The 18,035-nt window shown below is 33.8% G+C and overlaps 1 protein-coding gene across 3 annotated transcripts; it reads left to right on the plus strand.

Annotated features, from left to right (window-relative positions):
• Positions 1–821: 821 nt before the first annotated feature.
• LOC144959166 (innexin unc-9-like) lies at positions 822–15,908 on the plus strand. 3 transcript variants are annotated; one of them, XR_013642580.1, is made up of 6 exons: positions 822–967; positions 2,829–2,938; positions 5,538–5,668; positions 7,117–7,276; positions 8,590–10,117; positions 10,490–15,908. XR_013642580.1 is itself a non-coding variant. In XM_078891698.1 (5 exons), coding segments are annotated over exons 2-5 (1,362 nt in total). In that variant the 5' UTR covers positions 822–967; positions 2,829–2,936; the 3' UTR covers positions 9,659–10,240. The 3 variants fall into 3 exon arrangements, 2 of the variants coding, with proteins under 2 accessions (XP_078747824.1, XP_078747825.1); XM_078891698.1 differs by lacking the exon at positions 10,490–15,908 and having other exon boundaries at positions 8,590–10,240; XM_078891699.1 differs by lacking the exons at positions 822–967; positions 10,490–15,908 and adding an exon at positions 1,045–1,237 and having other exon boundaries at positions 8,590–10,240.
• Positions 15,909–18,035: the final 2,127 nt, after the last annotated feature.

Genomic DNA, 18,035 nt, shown 5'->3' on the forward strand with positions numbered 1-18,035 from the left:
GTAGTAGTAGTAGTAGTAGTAGTAGTAGTAGTAGTAGTAGTAGTAGTAGTAGTAGTAGTAGTAGTAGTAGTAGTAGTAGTAGTAGTAGTAGTAGTAGTACCTATACGACAGAGAGAGAGAGGAGAGAGAGAGAGAGAGAGAGAGAGAGAGAGAGAGAGAGAGAGGAGAGAGAGAGAGAAGAGAGGAGAGAGAGAGAGAGAGAGAGAGAGAGAGAGAGAGAGAACGGACGATCAGATAGCCAGAGCTCTTCGTTTACCCGCTCGTTTATACATCGTTCGACGGACGGGTAATCGAACAGTTTGTTTACCGTCCGACCTATGACAAGTGTGAATTGTGTGACACATGAACTGACGACAGATCATAGACACACCTTCAGCACACAACACACATGATGTTCTCGATAAGCAGCGGTAACGCTGATTCCAGTTTGACGTTTGTAATGCCAAATTCCAAAACGACTTCATAAATGCAGGTCTTGACACCCAAACCCATTTATTATGCCAAGTTCAACATTGTTGTAATGGACAATATTTTGCGTCATTTTTTTGAGACTTCCATCACAACAATGAGCCAATAAGGAATCGGGTCATCAGATCTACAAATAAGTGCAGGTAGACATTTCAGGAGGGGGGGGGGGGAAACAACATTTGCTAGTTTTCATCCATAAACTTGTAAGGCAAGGTGAAATTTCCATGACAGTTTAAGAAGAAAATAAAGAATTATCGGTTTTTTCATTATCAGGCGCCTAAAAATCTTTGTCGACTTACTCACAGTACACGTCGCTAAAAATAAGAGCGTTTATTGGATGACTTTTTTGTGGCATGTTCTTAAAAATAATCTGGCTTGCATGACAGTAGCAGAAGCCAAGTGAAAGTTTAGTAAACAATTTCAGTCCACTTTGGTTCCAGTTTTGTTTATGAAATGTGAAGAAATACTTGTCAACATTCAACCATACCCTCTTTTAAACGTAAGTTAATGTTCTCTTTACTTGAAGAAAAATGGAATAAATGACACGATGTCCAGGCTCCAGGCCAAAACTAAAACGGTCTAAAAATAAACTTGGCTTTGGATGTACGTGCCTGATTTCCGTATGATAATGTTTGTCTTGAACTCGAATCTGTCTTATCTTGAAAAGTGACCATGACAAACTTCGACGATCGCAATGCCTACTTGGAATATCATATTATAATATCATTGTATTGTAGCTTCGACATTCCCCTCGTCATTACCTTTGCAAGTGTGTACAAGAACAATAACCACAATTTTAATACAGGAATTAAAGTTTTACAACCCTTGAATGAATTATCTAGACCAACAACAAACCAGGCAAGAGAATGAAGAGCCACTTAAAATTAGAAAACAAAAATATCCAAACGTTTGTATGATAATACACATTCCTTTTATGATTAAATCAATAAATCAAATAGTGAATGACATAAAAAAAATAATTCTTACTTTGCCTTATAATTATAACATATCTAGTTATATTGGTATTAGACTTAAGACTGTTTAATTATAATAATAATAATAATAATAATAATAATAATAATTATTATTATTATTATTATTATTATTATTATTATTATTATTATTATTATTATTATTATTATTATTATTATTATGGCTGAAATTCTAATGACTAATACTAAAACTAATAGTAAATATACTGACTTGATCACCGGAGTTAGAGTTAAATATCTAAGAAGAACAAGAAAGAAATCCATATTTTAGGCTCCCATTTTTTAAAAACCTTTGCATTTAATTAATTTCTTTCACATTAACTCTATCTATAAAGCCAATTGGTCTATTTAATCCTTAATTTTTTATATTATTATTATATTTTTATATTATATATATATATTTTAAAAATATAATTTGAAACATTTTCTAATAGGTACATATGTCTTTCAAAGCATCTCTATTATCTATATTCATGGTTATTCTATATTTCCCTGTGGAAAAAGTCTTAACAGTCAAAAATATGTCACATTGAAATAGTAAGTATCTATATACGACTCCAGATTATTTCAAGTTTGAATCCAATTACTACTTAGTGTCATATATCTAGGAATGCATTTAATATTATATCTGTATTATAGTTTAATAAACATCTATATATAGTACAGAACCTATGACATTTGATGTGTGATCACCGGTCTGTCCTGAGTGGTGCTGTATATATGGAAGTTCTTCCATTATATTATTATTATTATTATTATTATTATTATTATTATTATTATTATTATTATTATATTATTACTATTATTATTATTATTATGCTCAAAATTCTCTTATCCGCACTTAAGCAATAATTGCCTCCTCCACATCATTTTATCTTTAACAAATGAATAGCCATTTTAACTCATCTTTTATGATTTTCTTTTCCTTTTTTGGTTTCTGAATATTTAGAGTTTGATGGATTCCAGGATTGATCTTTTTTTTTCTTTTTTACAGATTTAGACAATGATTAAAACATTAAGAGCTTCGGGATCACATTTCATTTTACTTTGTCAAATAAGCAGCCCCTTGGTAGTGGTAGGGTAATTACATTACCTCTGATGCTACTAATTCTAGTCTAGACTATATAAAGTCCAAGTCACCTGTTGGGTACCTTTTTCAGACTTGTCCACAGTTACGAAAAATTCGTAGCATTATGAAATTTTGGCTCCAATTTCAAAACTTCACTCTAAGTGATAAAAACTTATTCAAAATTTTAAGAGTAAGAGTGATTAAATCTTCCTCATACCGCCAAGAGCCTCATGATTGAGGATACCATGCGCTCTATAAGAGTCTATTATTATTATTATTATTATACTTTTTTTTTTCAGGTTGATTGTCCCAATTCCAGTCTGACAACATTATACTTACTACACAATTACTGAACTACGCAGGCAAGGTTTGTTTTTCAAAAAGAGGGATACTGCTAAGCTCTCATCATGTAAGTTGGAAATATATTTTTTTTAAATAATCCTGTTAAGGTCAAACTGAAAATCTTTCAAGTAAATTTCTCTCAATATTTGACTGATCATTCCTGCTGACTTTTACCCACAGATATAGAAGAAGCATACAGGATCTAAGAGCCTGTGTCAGAACCAAATTTGTCGTCATAGTTATGCATATCAGATTTTTAAAAAAATTAACAATTAATTAATTTGAAATATAAGTGTCGCAAGTGCCATAAAAGGAGGTCCCGGTAGCTCAGTTGGTTCACACAAAGGGACCAAGTTCAATCCTGGGTGCAGTCAAGATTTTTTCTGACCCCTCTGTCCACCCAGCATTGAATGGGTACCTGGGTCTGTTAGATCTGGCAAAAAGTACTCTGCGATAGACTAGCGTATCCTATCCAAAGGGTAGCAAGCAATTGTTATTGTCCGTTTCATGCTATAGAAACCGGTATAAACTCCAGCACCATGGGCCTCATGGCTCTGAAGGACCACCAACTGAAGTGCCATAAAACACTTAAATACAAACAAACAAATTCATTTGAATACTTTACCAAGTGTGGCTATGTGGTCTTGTGGTATGACACTCGCTTTCAGATCGGAAGGTCCTGGGTTCGAGCCTTGAAGGCGCATAGTTGAGTACTTGGAAAAGGCTCTTTACTCACATTCTGTCACTGTACTCAGGTGTAAAATGAGTACCTGGCTGTTAACAGTGTTGTTTCTGTCAGAAGAAAAATAATTACAATATCGCCTAACAGGCGTCATGTCTCGTACATGTTAAGTGTTACTGTTGGTTAGGGACCCTTTGTAAAGCATGTTGAGCATGTTTAGTGGATTTTGACATGTAAATATATTTAAAAAAAAAAATTTTTGAAAGAAGAAAAGCTCGAGTTTATTGCTTTTGGAAAGTGGAAGCATTTTATCCAAACAAACGCATTTTAAAAATGTTATTTATTTTGTCTAAAACTAAATTTGAGATCAACACATCAAATAAATAATTTGTGATCAAACCAGATCTGATAGCATAAATGCTGTTAACTTAATTGAATTTAATTTATGTCATGGTTTCCAGCATGCTAACACAACTGAAATTAAAAAATTAAGGAGCAGGCACTGGTGTAAGATAAAGAACTGAACAAGGGTGTATGAATGGTGCCAGACAATGCAAGAAAGACCTCAAGGTTGACTGATTATTTTGGATGCTTTCTTTCTTGCATCGTCTGGCACCTTTCATATACACTTGTTAAGTTCTTTATCTAAGACAACTGATGAAAACACATTTGATGATATAGTAGTAAACATTGTGTTGTGATGCCAATTTTAAGAATTAATAATTGTCTTAAGAGTCACGTGTTTCATTGAGCTAGATTTTATCCAAGTTAATGCAGTCGCATCATATATTGTAATTCAGAAAAGTGAATGGAGCAGGCACTTATGTTGGTAACAACAAGATATGAAGTGAGTAGAAAAGTGCCAGAAGACAATAGAGAATAAAAATTTTTTTCGCGGCGGTGGTGGGGTTTGAACCTGCACCTTATTGGTACGACAACTCCGCTGGCAGGTGAGAGCGTGGCTCTACCGTGTGAGCTATCCACGAACACAAAAATATTCGTTTCAAACCCAAAGTCATTTCTAGATCCCTCTCTCACCCACTTCTTGAGATCGCGATTCGTTCACCACCATCGCGAAATAATTTTGACCAGCAGTTAAGCTTAATAGCCAATATTCTCATCACAAACATATAACATAGAAACGATTGAGACATTGAGTATGCTCCGGTGTATGGGGTGAATTTTTAATTCAGAAAAGTGAATGGAGCAGGCACTTATGTTGGTAACAACAAGATATGAAGTGAGTAGAAAAGTGCCAGAAGACAATAGAGAATAAAAATTTATATATTGTAACAATTTATAACAATTTATTGCTTCCTATTAGATAGGATGCTGATCTGGTGCAAAGTACTTTTTGTCAGATCAGAGTTTACGACAGCAGAGCTGCCTACTTGAAATTTCAGAAACAGAAATTCGTAGTTTCTAAAGGAAAATAGAAAATTCACCGTAGAAATAGCTTTACACATTATAATTTGCCCTCAATTTTACACATTATAATTTGCCCTCAACTTTACACATAATTTGCCCTCAACTTTACACATTATAATTTGCCCTCAACTTTACACATTATAATTTGCCCTCAACATGATCCAAAAAATTCTCCAAAGTCCTAAATATAGGCTCACTGGACTGGCACTTTCCTTTTCAATACGATTTATTGAGCCAAAAATTCGTAATTCTACAAATTTTTCATAGCACTAAGCAGGCCTGAGACAGCAACCAAATCACTTTTGGGTTGACTAATGGGTTCAAAAAAATATATTAAAAAATAGAAAACATAAGAGAAAAAAAATTGAATTATAAGTAAACATGTTAATTTTTATGCGAGTTCTGCTCTTGACCAAATTAGCCTTCTCAACACCTCTCTCCCCAACTTCTACACCATCAGAATGGAAGAGTTTCAGTTTCAAATAATTTGTTACTGAGACTCACAAGAGGTTTTGTAAGATAATATTTATAGTCAAATACTCTTTTTGTATTTCAGGGCTCCAATACTGGCATCCATGTTGAGCAAATTTGTCAGCATTGCATTACGTAGTCGTATCCGAGACGATGACGTCATAGACCAGATGAATCATTGGGCAACAGCTGGATTGTTGGCTGCTCTGGCTATCGGCAAGTCTTATGTCATATCATTTTGTTGTCACTTGAGAAAAAAAAAAAACCCAAAAAACCTCAAACCACTTGAGATGTTATATAGCGCAATATCCACTAAGTGTGCACAAAGTGCTTAACATGAAGGATGAGACATGACACCTGTGTGGTGATATTACAATTTTATTTCGGACAGAGACACTGCTGTTAACGACCAGGTAGTCGTTTTACACTAGAGTACGGTGAAAGAATGTGAGTAAAGAGCCTTTTCCAAGGACTAAACTATGCACTGCTCAGAGTGGGCCTCAAACCTTGAACCCTCTGATCCAAAGGCGAGTATCATACCACTAGACCACATAGCTGCACAATTTAGAGTAGACATTTTGGTCGTTATGCAGTCAATCCTGCCATAGCAACTACTTCTACATAATGACCATCCATCCATAACGACTATCTCTGTTGACGTCCTTGAGTTTTTTTTCATTTTATTTTACTTCTACATAGGGACTCCTTGTCCAACGCAACTAGGACCATTAAAATCTATGGCTGCTTTAAAAAAATTACCTATTTAGTAACCAGCTAACCCCCCACCCTCCTCCCCCAAACAAAATCCCCCCAAAAATTGAGCTTTTATATAGCACAATATCCACTAAATTTTTTCTGCCCGCCCTTCCACTGAATAGTCGACATACTTTTTCTGCCTGGGCTGCATGGATTATTGTTGAGATGACAAGTTTCCATTCCCGTCGTTCTTTTACACATTCTCAGATTGTTTCAAGCTCTTGAATTGATTTTAACCGTTGGCCAACATGTCTTAATGTTGTAAATATTGATGCTCTTGGTTGACCTTTTTGCTTTTTTTTCTTGTGATTGAAATAGTGAACCATTGCATTTTGCCTGGGGTGTTATTTTATTCAGAGGAGAGTTCTCAGTTGTTTCCGATGAAATGTGTCCGGTCTGTGCTCATCTTCTTTGCTAAGCGCTAAGCTAAACAAAGATTAACGTAAATATAATTCTCAAGATTCACCCCAACCAGTTGATTCATCATTAAATTAGCTGTGAGGGAAGCAGTGAAATGTATAGTTCCTTTTTTTTTTTTTTAATGAGACGATATTTTTTTTCATTGTTAAATCATCTCTCAGTTATGTTTTTTAGTTTTGACTATTTTGTCCTTTGTAAACAGTTGAGTGTTCCCTCAAAACAGGATTCTTTGCTCTTGGTTTGATGAGACCTGAGATGCTAGAGATAATCTCAAAATAGGCCCATTGATAGATTTGCTCATGGAATCTTCTGTTCCTTTTTTGAATCAGTTCCATTTGTCTTACTCTTCCTTTGGTGCTTATTACTTAAGATCTACAACTTTTCAGCTATTTTACCAGTGTTGAAATGACCATATATAATGTTATATTGCAAGTGCCATAAAACCCCTAAAACCAAACAGAAACAAACAATCTCCCTTTTATCCTCAGGCACCGGTGCTAAGCAGTATGTGGGCGACCCAATTCGATGCTGGGTGCCGGCTGAGTACAAGAAGAAACAGTTTCAGAAATATTCTGACAGTTACTGCTGGATCCACCCGATGTACAACATCCCTTTTGACAGCGCCATTCCATTTGATGAAGAGGACAGGTAAGGTTAATCATGTAAAATGAGATGAGACAAACATTTTTTCTAAGTAATAAAAACAAATAAATATAACAGCTTCAAAAAGGAACAGAATACTGCCGAACACTGAATGTTTCGGGCTCAACACCCTTCTTCAGCCAAACAACACAAAAATAATAAGACATAAACTTATTACTGTTACTGTATTATTTTGTTCTTTTTTTTTTTCAAGTTTTATATTCGTTTTTTTGTCAATTACTGTTGACAGTCCACAACTTCTAGCATTTAAATGTCACTTTGACATTTCTCCAGGAAGTTTGACTACTAGTTGTCTACACTAGAAAAATAAAGCTGTTCAGTTTTTGATATTTCTGGTCAGTAATTGAATTAATTAAGAGTAGCAATTACTAACAGGCCATATTCAAATACACACAGACATGCATACACACACACACACACACACACACTCACATACATACACACTAATAGAGGTCCCCGTCGTCGCTGGATGATTAGTTCTTAATATTATTTATTTCTTAAAGATTTAAAATAGTCATTTTGGTGATGTTTGCAGATTGCGTCTTGATTTGTTTTTGTTCGATTAGTCTTATATACATTAACAAGCACACAAACATACACATAATACACACAATCTAACACACATACACACATACATTGTTGGAGTCTAATTCCATTGAGCAAGTGACAACTACAATGTCACAAATATATTTTAGTTTGGACGAAGATACTTTTGACATGGCAAATGACACAAATTACTGTCCTACATCAATTTCTAACTGTGCAAGTCTTTTGTATGACACGTGTGTTTATCATGCTAAAAATTGTGGTCTAGTGGAATGACGTTCGCCTTCAGACTGGAAGGTCCAGGGTTTGAGTCCCACTCTCAGCAGCCCATGGTTGATTCCTTAGGAAAAGAGGCTCTTTACTCACATTCTCTCACTACTGAGGTGTAAAATGTGTACCTGGCCATTAACAATGAATTCTATGTTGGAAAGAAATTGTAATATCTCCGTACAGGTGTCCTGACTTGTCGTACATGTTAAATGTTGCTGTTGACTTCGGACATCTTATAAAGCACTTTCAGCTCATTTAGTGGATATAGCACTTTATAAATGCTAAACTTTTTTTTGTTTTTTTTTTTGCTTTTGTTTGTTTTGTTTTGTTTTGTTGTTAAAAAAAAATAATTGTGATATTGCATCTGGTGCTGTCACTGATAAAAGTCTGTTACTGACAATATGTATTTTTAAGCCTATGGAGATAGAAGACCCATATTTATATATATATATAATTTTTTTTTCTGTGCCCTTCATTTCCAGATGGTTCAATGACGTCAGTTACTACCGATGGGTCTTCATCGTCTTCCTCCTCCAAGCATTCTTGTTCAAATTCCCAAACCTCGTGTGGTCTGAGTTGAAAAACTACTCGGGTTTGAACGTGTCCAAAATCGTGGGTATGTCGTGGGAAACTTCGATGATGACTCAGGAAGAACGAGACAAGACTATGAAAAACATTGCCTCATTCATCGATCGATGGCTGAAGACTTATTCTCAGTACCGCTTCAGCGCCATTACGCAGTTTCGGGACAAGTTCTCCAGTGTCATATTCTGTTTCGGTAAGCGCACAGGAAACTATCTGAGTGGTTTGTACATGTTTACAAAGCTTTTATATTTCGCCAATATCATCGGACAGTTTTTCTTGCTCTCTGCTTTTCTCGATTTGAATTTCTGGACATTCGGCATCGACGCCATGCGTGTCGTGAGTAAGAAGGGGAAGTGGCAAGATCATTACAACTTCCCGCGCATCGGCCTTTGTGACTATAAAATCCGTCAGCTGCAAAATCAACAGACGTTTTCCATCCAGTGTGTTCTGTCGATCAACATGTTCTTGGAGAAGATGTACCTTATCCTATGGTTCTGGTTGATGATGATGCTGGTGTTCAACTCCATCAACCTAATCCAGTGGCTTTACCGTGGTTTTGTGCCTAGCAAAGGGGAAGAGTTCATCAAGAAATATCTTCTCTTGCTGGGCATTGACTCGAAACGACAGAAAAAACTTTTTAAAAAGTTTGTCAGGAATTATCTTCGCACCGATGGTGTTTTCATGCTGCGTATTGTTGCTGTCAACACCAGCGAGATTCTCACCACAGATCTTCTACGTCAGCTGTGGAATAAATTCAAGGAGGTTCACCACATTGGAGGAGAGGACGCTACGACTCCGAGTAACACACTGTCTGATGCAAACCATAATGAGATGGGTGGAGGAGGAGGAGGAGGTGGTGCCAACGGAGGGCCACCCCAGATGCCACAGCATCGATCCAACTCCATTCCCTCTGCACCCCAGGTCATGGATAACGATGATGACCTTCCTCCTAAGATCATGGATTGATTCTTGAGCTCAGGGAATTCTGGGTGATTTTGTAGCTAATCTACTGATAAAGCAGTAACCAGTTGAATTCTGTTTGTAAGTTTGAATTGTGTAAAACAAACAAACATCTAAAATGATATGACCAAAATCAAAACGTGATTCAATACTATGACATATTTTTTATTGCTTTGACATGTGCACACTAAAAAAGCTAAATTGAAAATCCTGACTTACACACAAAACTAACCTTTTATTAGAATGTCTCTCAATGCCCTGACTTTTTATTGTATATAAGAGAAGGAGAGAAGGGCTCACAACTTTCTCTCATACACGGGGAGCACAGAATGAACAATCCTTCTGTCTCTTCTATCCCCCTATATCTCCCTCCACTTAGCTTTCTAATGTTGTCCCAGAATGTGACTATTTGTTACTGCCCTGGTTGGGGCCCTTATCCAAATAGGAAAACAGTAAGAACAAGCAGTGATGCCAGTCTTCTGCAGATCCGAGGAATTCCTCCTTTTTGGAAGTTCCTCCCTTTTTTCCTCGGTTCCTCCCATTTTTCCTCCGTTCGCAAAAAAAAAAAACAAAACAAAAACAAAAAAACGAAATTATAATTTAGCGAATCTTTGCAATATGATGGTGATATCACAAAAAATATAACTGCAATATATACATTAGATTTTTAAAAAAAGTTTTATGTGTTTTATGACTCCTTCACCTGATCTTTGAATGGATAATAAATGCTCCCAAATTCATCAGCAGCCTGAGCCCGACTTTGGGGGGCATGATGAGACGTCGATCAGTTTCCTCCTTTTTCATTTTTTTTCTGTAGGCATCACTGAACAGAACAAGTAAAAATTAAATTTAAATCCATATATCTTTGCTAAACCCTCTATTAATTTTTTCCTGTCATTAGAATAACATAGGAATGTCATGAATGCTATTAAACTCTAAATTAATAACATTATTTAAATTAATATTATGTTTGTATGTCAATGTAATCTGCCTTTGTTTTATTGGGACAGTTTATATACAATGACATTTTTTTGTTCAAATTTGTAATAACTTTTTTCTTTTTAAATTGATTTAATTGATTGGGTTTTTTTTCTCTCTTCTCTTTAGCTCTTTTAGTGTGTTTATGTCACGTGTAAATATAATTAAAACACAATCACTTCAAGGTGCCTTAAATTGCCTTTACTTGTCAATATTGATTTTATTATCTGATTACATTATTGTATTCTTGTATTAAAACCACATTTATTCCCCTCTTTTTTTATTGATTCCCATTTGCAGTGTACTTACAATTAATATGGTATTTTTGTTACTGCCATCAAGTGCCTGTATGAATTCCATTAGTCATGAAATGTAATATTTAGTAAATCTTTGACATAATTTAATGTGAGGTGGTCGGATTAAAGGTGCAAAATTTTCTGGAAATAGCAAATAGGGCGGGCAAAGTTGCAAGCATTTTTGTATTGATACCAAGTTGTTAGAAGCTGTGGACTGTAAAAAGTAATGAACATGAGTGAATATAAACAGCTTCAAAAAGCAACAAACAAAATACCAAGCATTTTTGTACATCATGTTCTAAAAATATACAACAGAGAAAATTACATTTTTAAAAGCATGCTTTTTGTGAAGTTTAGTATAAGTTAATCGTTGAAATATATCTCAATTTTTTTCTTATTTCTTTTTTTATTTTCATATCATGAGGAATGCAACCTTGAAGAGGTCCTTATATTATCATTGAAAGCAGTGTAGATAAATTTGAAAATAATGGACATCTTTGTTTTTTAGTCCTATTTGGCTGTTTTCTTCAAACCATCCTGCATGACACCCAGCACCTTTTCTCAGACTACTACATAGAATAATATTAGAATATTAAATATTTAACCTATTAACTGCCGCAGTCTGAAAAATCATGTATATAAAAATTTGGCTAGAAAAGTCGTCCTTCGAATATCGATCGATTTAAATGACCCTCATCTTGACAAAAACTCTCAAACCTTCACATAGTCCCAGGATTGAGAGTTTTTGCCAAGAAGAGGGTCATTTATATCTATCAATATTTGAAGGATGAGTTTTCTGGCCAAATTTTTAAATACACAATTTTTTTTTCAGAGTACGGCAGTTAACTGGTTAAAGGTTTTTAAAAAATCCATTTACCACATATAGTAACATGCATGAAAAAATTTACATGACATTTTTATTTTTATAAGTAGTGTCTTTGCTACCTTTTAAAAAAAATCAAAACATAAGGAAGCAAACTCAAATCCTTGTTTTGGCACCCTGCATGATTTAAGCCCATTCAAAAGGCTCTTTTCTTTTTAAAACACAAGTTTTGGTGACATAGTTTAGTAAATGTAATGTTTATGATTTATCTTGTCATTATGATAGACCCGACTACAGTAAATAGCTGCCTGAATACTTTTTTTAAAAAACTTCTAATCTTATATTTTAAAAATATACAGGGTAGTTTTCTTCTCTCTTTTATTTTATACCGTGTTGTTATTGGGAAAATATATGATAAAAGTTAACATTCAATCGTTAATAAATTGGTAAAAAAAATTCATGGATTATCATCTAATTTAATCCAACTCTCAGTTTAGACTGAAAACAATTTTGTGAGCTTCCAGTGTATTCATTGTCTTTTTGTTGGTGATGATACCAATGACGCAAATTCAGCAAATTTTACCTTTTTAACAACCACTACTTACGCAAATGCATTTCACTGGCCAATTAACCCTTGCGAGGTTTGATTTTACTTAAATTTGACGTTATATCTTACTGTTTTAATCAAGACAGCAATCAATACCAAATTAGGCTTGCGATTTAGGCTTTACTGAAGCCGGAAGGCGATGGCGTTTATACTTTCTTGGTGCAACTGGTAATTTTAGTGATGTCAATCCCATGTAAAAAGTGCATATTCTTACATAATTTCGCTCATTGCACATATTTTGCTGAGGATCTCCTAAGCATTATTATAATTCTATTATGAAATCATTTTAACAATCATACACTCTTTCAATGTACCTAAAGACTTGAATCTCTTTCTTGACCCAGAAGTTCATGTAGAGAGTTCAATATGATATTATCTAGCTGGGTCATATCATTTATATGTGGATTCTGGTAGTTGATACTATTTTGTATGGTCCGTAAAAAGAGAATTTATTCATAAATTTAAATATCGATCATAATATTACCATTATGATCTAATTGCCCATTGTCAGATTTTGCGCTAATTATAATTTTTGAAGGATTCGCATCATTTTGGCTCTCCATCGTACACATTTACATGGGATAGGGTTGGCAGCACTGTAATTTTTCTGTTTGCCCTAAATTGGATAAATGATGAGAATTCATGTAGTCTTGTTTTATTTGAAATAATTTCTGTCTGGTTGTTAAAGGGTTAAGAATGAAACCATTCCTTTCTAGTTGGGACCAGGTGCCTTGTTATTTTACTTGCCTTGATGTTTATATTTATATAGCAACATAATTGTATATTTACATATTCCATATTTTTGTATTCCATTTGGAGTCATTTTCCATATTCCGCATTTCACTTGAAGACGATTTCTTTAATATTCTGTATTTTACTTGAAGACAATCTCTTTAATATTCTGTATTTGAAGACAATTTCTTTAATATTCTGTATTTTACTTGAAGACAATTTCTTTAATATTCAGCATATTAGTTGAAGACTAATTAAAAAATATTCTGTATTTTACTTGAAGACATTTCTTTAATATTCTGTATTTGAGGACAATTTCTTTAATATTCTGTATTTGAGGACAATTCCTTCCATATTCTGTATTGTCATTGAGAGGGCGATTCATCAGAATGGACCCCTGCGCCTGTTGGCCAATATTGACCAATGGGTGCTAGGACAAGTTTGCCAGCACTGACAGGTGTATACTAGAGCTTGTTGTCAGTGCTGACAGATGCATCCTCTTAACATCTATTTGTCAGTGCTAAATTTCATTCATATTTTATATTTCTTTAGGTAATGGCCGATGTGTTCCTTTGATAACAGCATTGCTTTTTAAAGTATGTTCATCTAAGCATTTTTAATCCTTTATCATAAATTATGATAATTGATTCTTGAAGTCAGGTTTTTGAAAAAAGAGTGGCATTATATAACCAGCCTTGGGTAGTCATTGGCTGGTAGTTGGTCTGTAAAAAGGAAGCACCATTCTATATTCTGTGATGTATATATTATGAGACTCTTTTTAAAAAAAGTCGTTTTCATAACACTTGACATAAAATTGCATTATCAAGTTAAATTGAAAAATTATGGCACAATTTAGCTACTTTTATATTTTAACCAAAACCTCTAATCAAATAATATGTTGCTTATAGGCCCAGACATGACATGCACTTTTTGTATGCATGGAAACACCCCCCTTGTTGTTTGAAATAGAAGGGGTCATTTTCACTACAGATGTGAGTTTTGTTATTTGTTGTAGGCCATGAATTCAGACAGAAAATTTCAGGGGTCCATTAGAAAAAAAAATAATTCTGAAATGTTGTTCTTTAAATAGCCACTGTGGCTACATGAGGAATACCATGTATAAATATTGCTAAAATCAATAGATGCTTGTTGCTTTATATTCAGACAGAGGGAAAATGTTAAATACTAGAAATGGATATATGGTACCTAATTAGACCTGGTGGCATCAACGATTAAACATTTTCGATGGGTAATTAATTAAATTCAAGCTTGTATTTAATTTTATAAAAAATATATAGATGGATTTGCGTGTGTGTGTGTTTGATTGTTGTCTGTGACAAGTCTATTAAAAACCTCTTTTTAACCTTTTTATTATTGAACATTCTCCACTCCACCATTTTTAGTGTCCATTACCTATTCTTGTAAGAGAAGCGGAACAATGACCGACATTATATCTACGTATATATTTTTCCATCCCCTCCTCCCCATGCTATACTTCTATGCTCTAATCATTTCACCCCCCCCCCCTCCCCTCCTCCCTCCCTCATTATACTTCTACGCTGTGACTCATTGTTATTATTTATCTAAGCTATCTAAATATATTTTTTGTGTACAAGTTGATAAATTCTATCCCCGACACAGAACAAATAACTTATTCTTATTTATATTCAAATGCAAAGCATTCGGTTCTTTGGGTAATCTTTGAAGGATGGGTTGAAACCTAATCATCGTCATCAGACCTAAACGTTTTTCCATTCATCAAAAACATGCCATGCATATGATATTAACATAGGTATTCTATTTAATTGTTTTAGCTGGACCATCATTGAACGAGAATGCTTTGCTTTATTTCATTCTTTGAGCTGTCCAATTTCTGTAATATCAAAAATATTCTATCAATGATTCCAAACTAAACCATTGAGAAACTTTTATTTGAATTGATTATTTTTATTTCTTTTCTTTTCTTTTCCTTTTTAATTTTTAAAATGTTGGGTAGGCCTTAATGCTTTAATAAGAAAAAAAATGAATTCATATATTATTACCATGTATTATGTATACTGTATATATATATATATATCCCCATCTATTTTTTTCCACACTCCCCCACCCCTTCCCCCCATATACACACTTCCTCCTATTGTCTGTGTTAATAAATTGTTACCAACATACAACAATGTACTGTTGTGTGTTAATTCAGACCAATGTCTCAATTCCAAAAATGACCATAAGCAGTGGACCACACTTATTGTATTCATAGCAAGGCTACGCACCAGTCTCATTTCATTTTTAGTTTACAATATTTTTTAGCAACACGAGCGGTTCTTATCGACATCAGACATATGATTGATTGATTGATATACGTCTAGATATGTTCAATGAATGATTAGGTGACATCATGGTTAGAACGCCATACAGAAGGGTGCAGTTTGTTTGTTTTAGATATGATTTTGAGCAGATAATGAAAAAATCATCAACAACAATGCTGCTTTGATTGTGACATGCACAAAACAACAAAAACAGACAAAAATCAACCAAAACAAAACAATGACAATAATGATGTATGCCAGATATGTTTGGATTGTCTTATGTTACCAGGTGTAAAATGTCGATAAGATTAAGAGATAAATATTTGGACATTTGAGAAGCCCATTCTCTCACTTGCAAAGCCTGTCATGTCAAATTTAATTTTTTTTAAATTGGGTTATGCCCCTTATCAGTGTAGGTATATACCTTAGCATAGTCAACCATTAAGAAGACTTCAACTTTTCAAACCTGCTAACTTATTCAATGAAGCCCGGATAAAGCAACAAAAAAAAAAAATGAAAGTCAATCCCAACATACAACATCATTTCGGAAAAAATATGACCGACCATTTGTCTAAAAATTGTGTTATACCAGGGTGACCCTATTGCTTAACGTTTAACCCTCTCATCACCAACTTTAGGACAGTCATCTCATTCGTTATGATACAATCAACATTTTTCTCATGCAGATTTCTTTTGTATGTAATAAAATTTGAAGAAATTTTTTGGTCATAGTTATGAGAACTTAACGCTGAGTTGTCGACTTTGTTTTGTTGAACAGAATTATGCATAGCATGTACTAATTTCTTAACACTTAGAATTTAAAAAATAGATTTTTATTTTGGATGGGAATGACGTTTTGGAAAAAATCCGGAAAATGGTCGGTAAGTAGATAGTTAACTTATATAATTCGAGAAATAAGAAATGGCTTAATTGAGAGAGTGGGGCTTATTCATGAATATTTAAAAAAAAAACAAGGTTACCGTATCTGCTGTAGCTAGAAGTGGAAGCTAATTTGGAACTGGTTCTTAGCCTTCCTATGATTTATTAATGACAAATACGCTGACATTTTTTATTTTATTGGGTCTTTGATATGTCATGTGTGTCTAAATTGTCAATATTCTCCCAGGCTGATTTTTTTTTCTTTTTCTAGTTTATTCATTTGTCTTTTTGTAGGCATTTTTTTTTAATGTTTCAACTTTTGTCTTTTGTGGTTTTATTTTGTTTTATTAATTGTGACCAGTCGTCTCTTAAGGGTATTATGTTGGGATGAATAGGAACTCAAAAAGTAAATTAAGAAATAAAGTCGTGAGAAATACGATCTCAAATCTTTGGGTTTTTTGGGTTTTTTTTTTAAATTGCAATGCAATCGAAGAAATAATACTTAAAAACTTCATCAAAACGAACAGAATTGAGCTACAAATTTCATAGTTTTGATTCTAAATTCCATTTTCAGCACCTAGTTCATCCCAACATAATTCCTCTATGAGACCGTGGGTCACAATTGTTTGGTTGGTTTAAAAGATAAAAACTAAATTATTATCCCGTCCATTGGTCTATTTTGGCATTACAATTGTCTTTGTTTTTGATTCGAATGTAAATTTTTTTTTTTAAATGTTGTTTTTAGAATACTTGAAGAGAATTAGTGTTATTTTGTATTATTTTTTTGTTTGCATGTATTGTCTCTTTTTTTAATTTATTTTGGGTTTTTTGTTTGTTTTTCTTTTCTTTGTTTTTTTTTTTTTGAAATTTTAAATTCAGGTCTGTGTCTCATATATCTTTGTTTTAACACATATTCATATTTTAATTGTTTATTTTATGGCATTATTTTATTTTAATTGAAATTGTTTTTTGGAAAGTCTTTAGATATGTGCATAACATTTTTTTTTTTGGTTTTCTTTACAAACACTTCTTCTTCACCTCTGTTAATGCACATTTGTTGTGCAACAGATTTTGGCATTATTTTACAAATTTTGATTCATGCTTTAATATAATATGAGAAATACAAATCAAAGACCCTTGTCTACAGAATAGAAATCTCTATTCTGTGCCCCTTTCTTTTTTACTCAGCAGCAGGAATTAGAAAATATCAAATTAGAAAATTAAGGAGCAGACACCAGTGTAAGATAAAGATCTGAACAAGTGTATATGAAAGGTGTCAGACAAAGCAAGAAAGACAAATAGCTGGGTGGGGTTCCTGACCTCCCATAGTGGGCAGGGAGGTACTTGCTGTGTCTTCTATCCCCTCTATCTGTTTTCCAGCTTGCTTTCTGTCTTTGTCTTGGAAAGAGATTACTTGGTTTTGTCCTGGCCCTGGCCTGAGTCCTAGCTGGGAGGGAAACCGTCAAATGCATAGTTATTGTTTTGGGAGATGATATTTTTTTCTTTGTAAATCATCTCTCTGTTATGTATTATTATGTTTGTTATTTATAATGTATAATGTAAGCATTTGAGTGTATTCCTCTTTGTTGGATTTTGTGCTTGTGTCCGGATGAGACTTATAGGTGGTCTCAAACTAAATACTTTGATGGTATGCTCTTGGAATTTGGAATCTACATCTGATCCCTATTTGTTCCCAGTTCCCCTTTGTCTTCCTTTCTCTTGGGTGCTTTAATTGTAATTCTAGAACTTTTTACTATCCCAT

The sequence above is a fragment of the Berghia stephanieae genome, chromosome 13 (assembly GCF_034508935.2).
Source record: "Berghia stephanieae isolate SIO BIC M18660-M18661 chromosome 13, UCSD_Bste_1.3, whole genome shotgun sequence".
NCBI lineage: Eukaryota > Metazoa > Mollusca > Gastropoda > Nudibranchia > Aeolidiidae > Berghia > Berghia stephanieae.

Bases quoted from the DNA above. Each gene is read 5' to 3' on its own strand.
- LOC144959166 (XM_078891698.1), top strand. The intron at 5,669-7,116 runs GCAAGTCTTATG...TTTTATCCTCAG, and splicing joins GTTGGCTGCTCTGGCTATCG to GCACCGGTGCTAAGCAGTAT. The intron at 7,277-8,589 runs GTAAGGTTAATC...CTTCATTTCCAG, and splicing joins CCATTTGATGAAGAGGACAG to ATGGTTCAATGACGTCAGTT.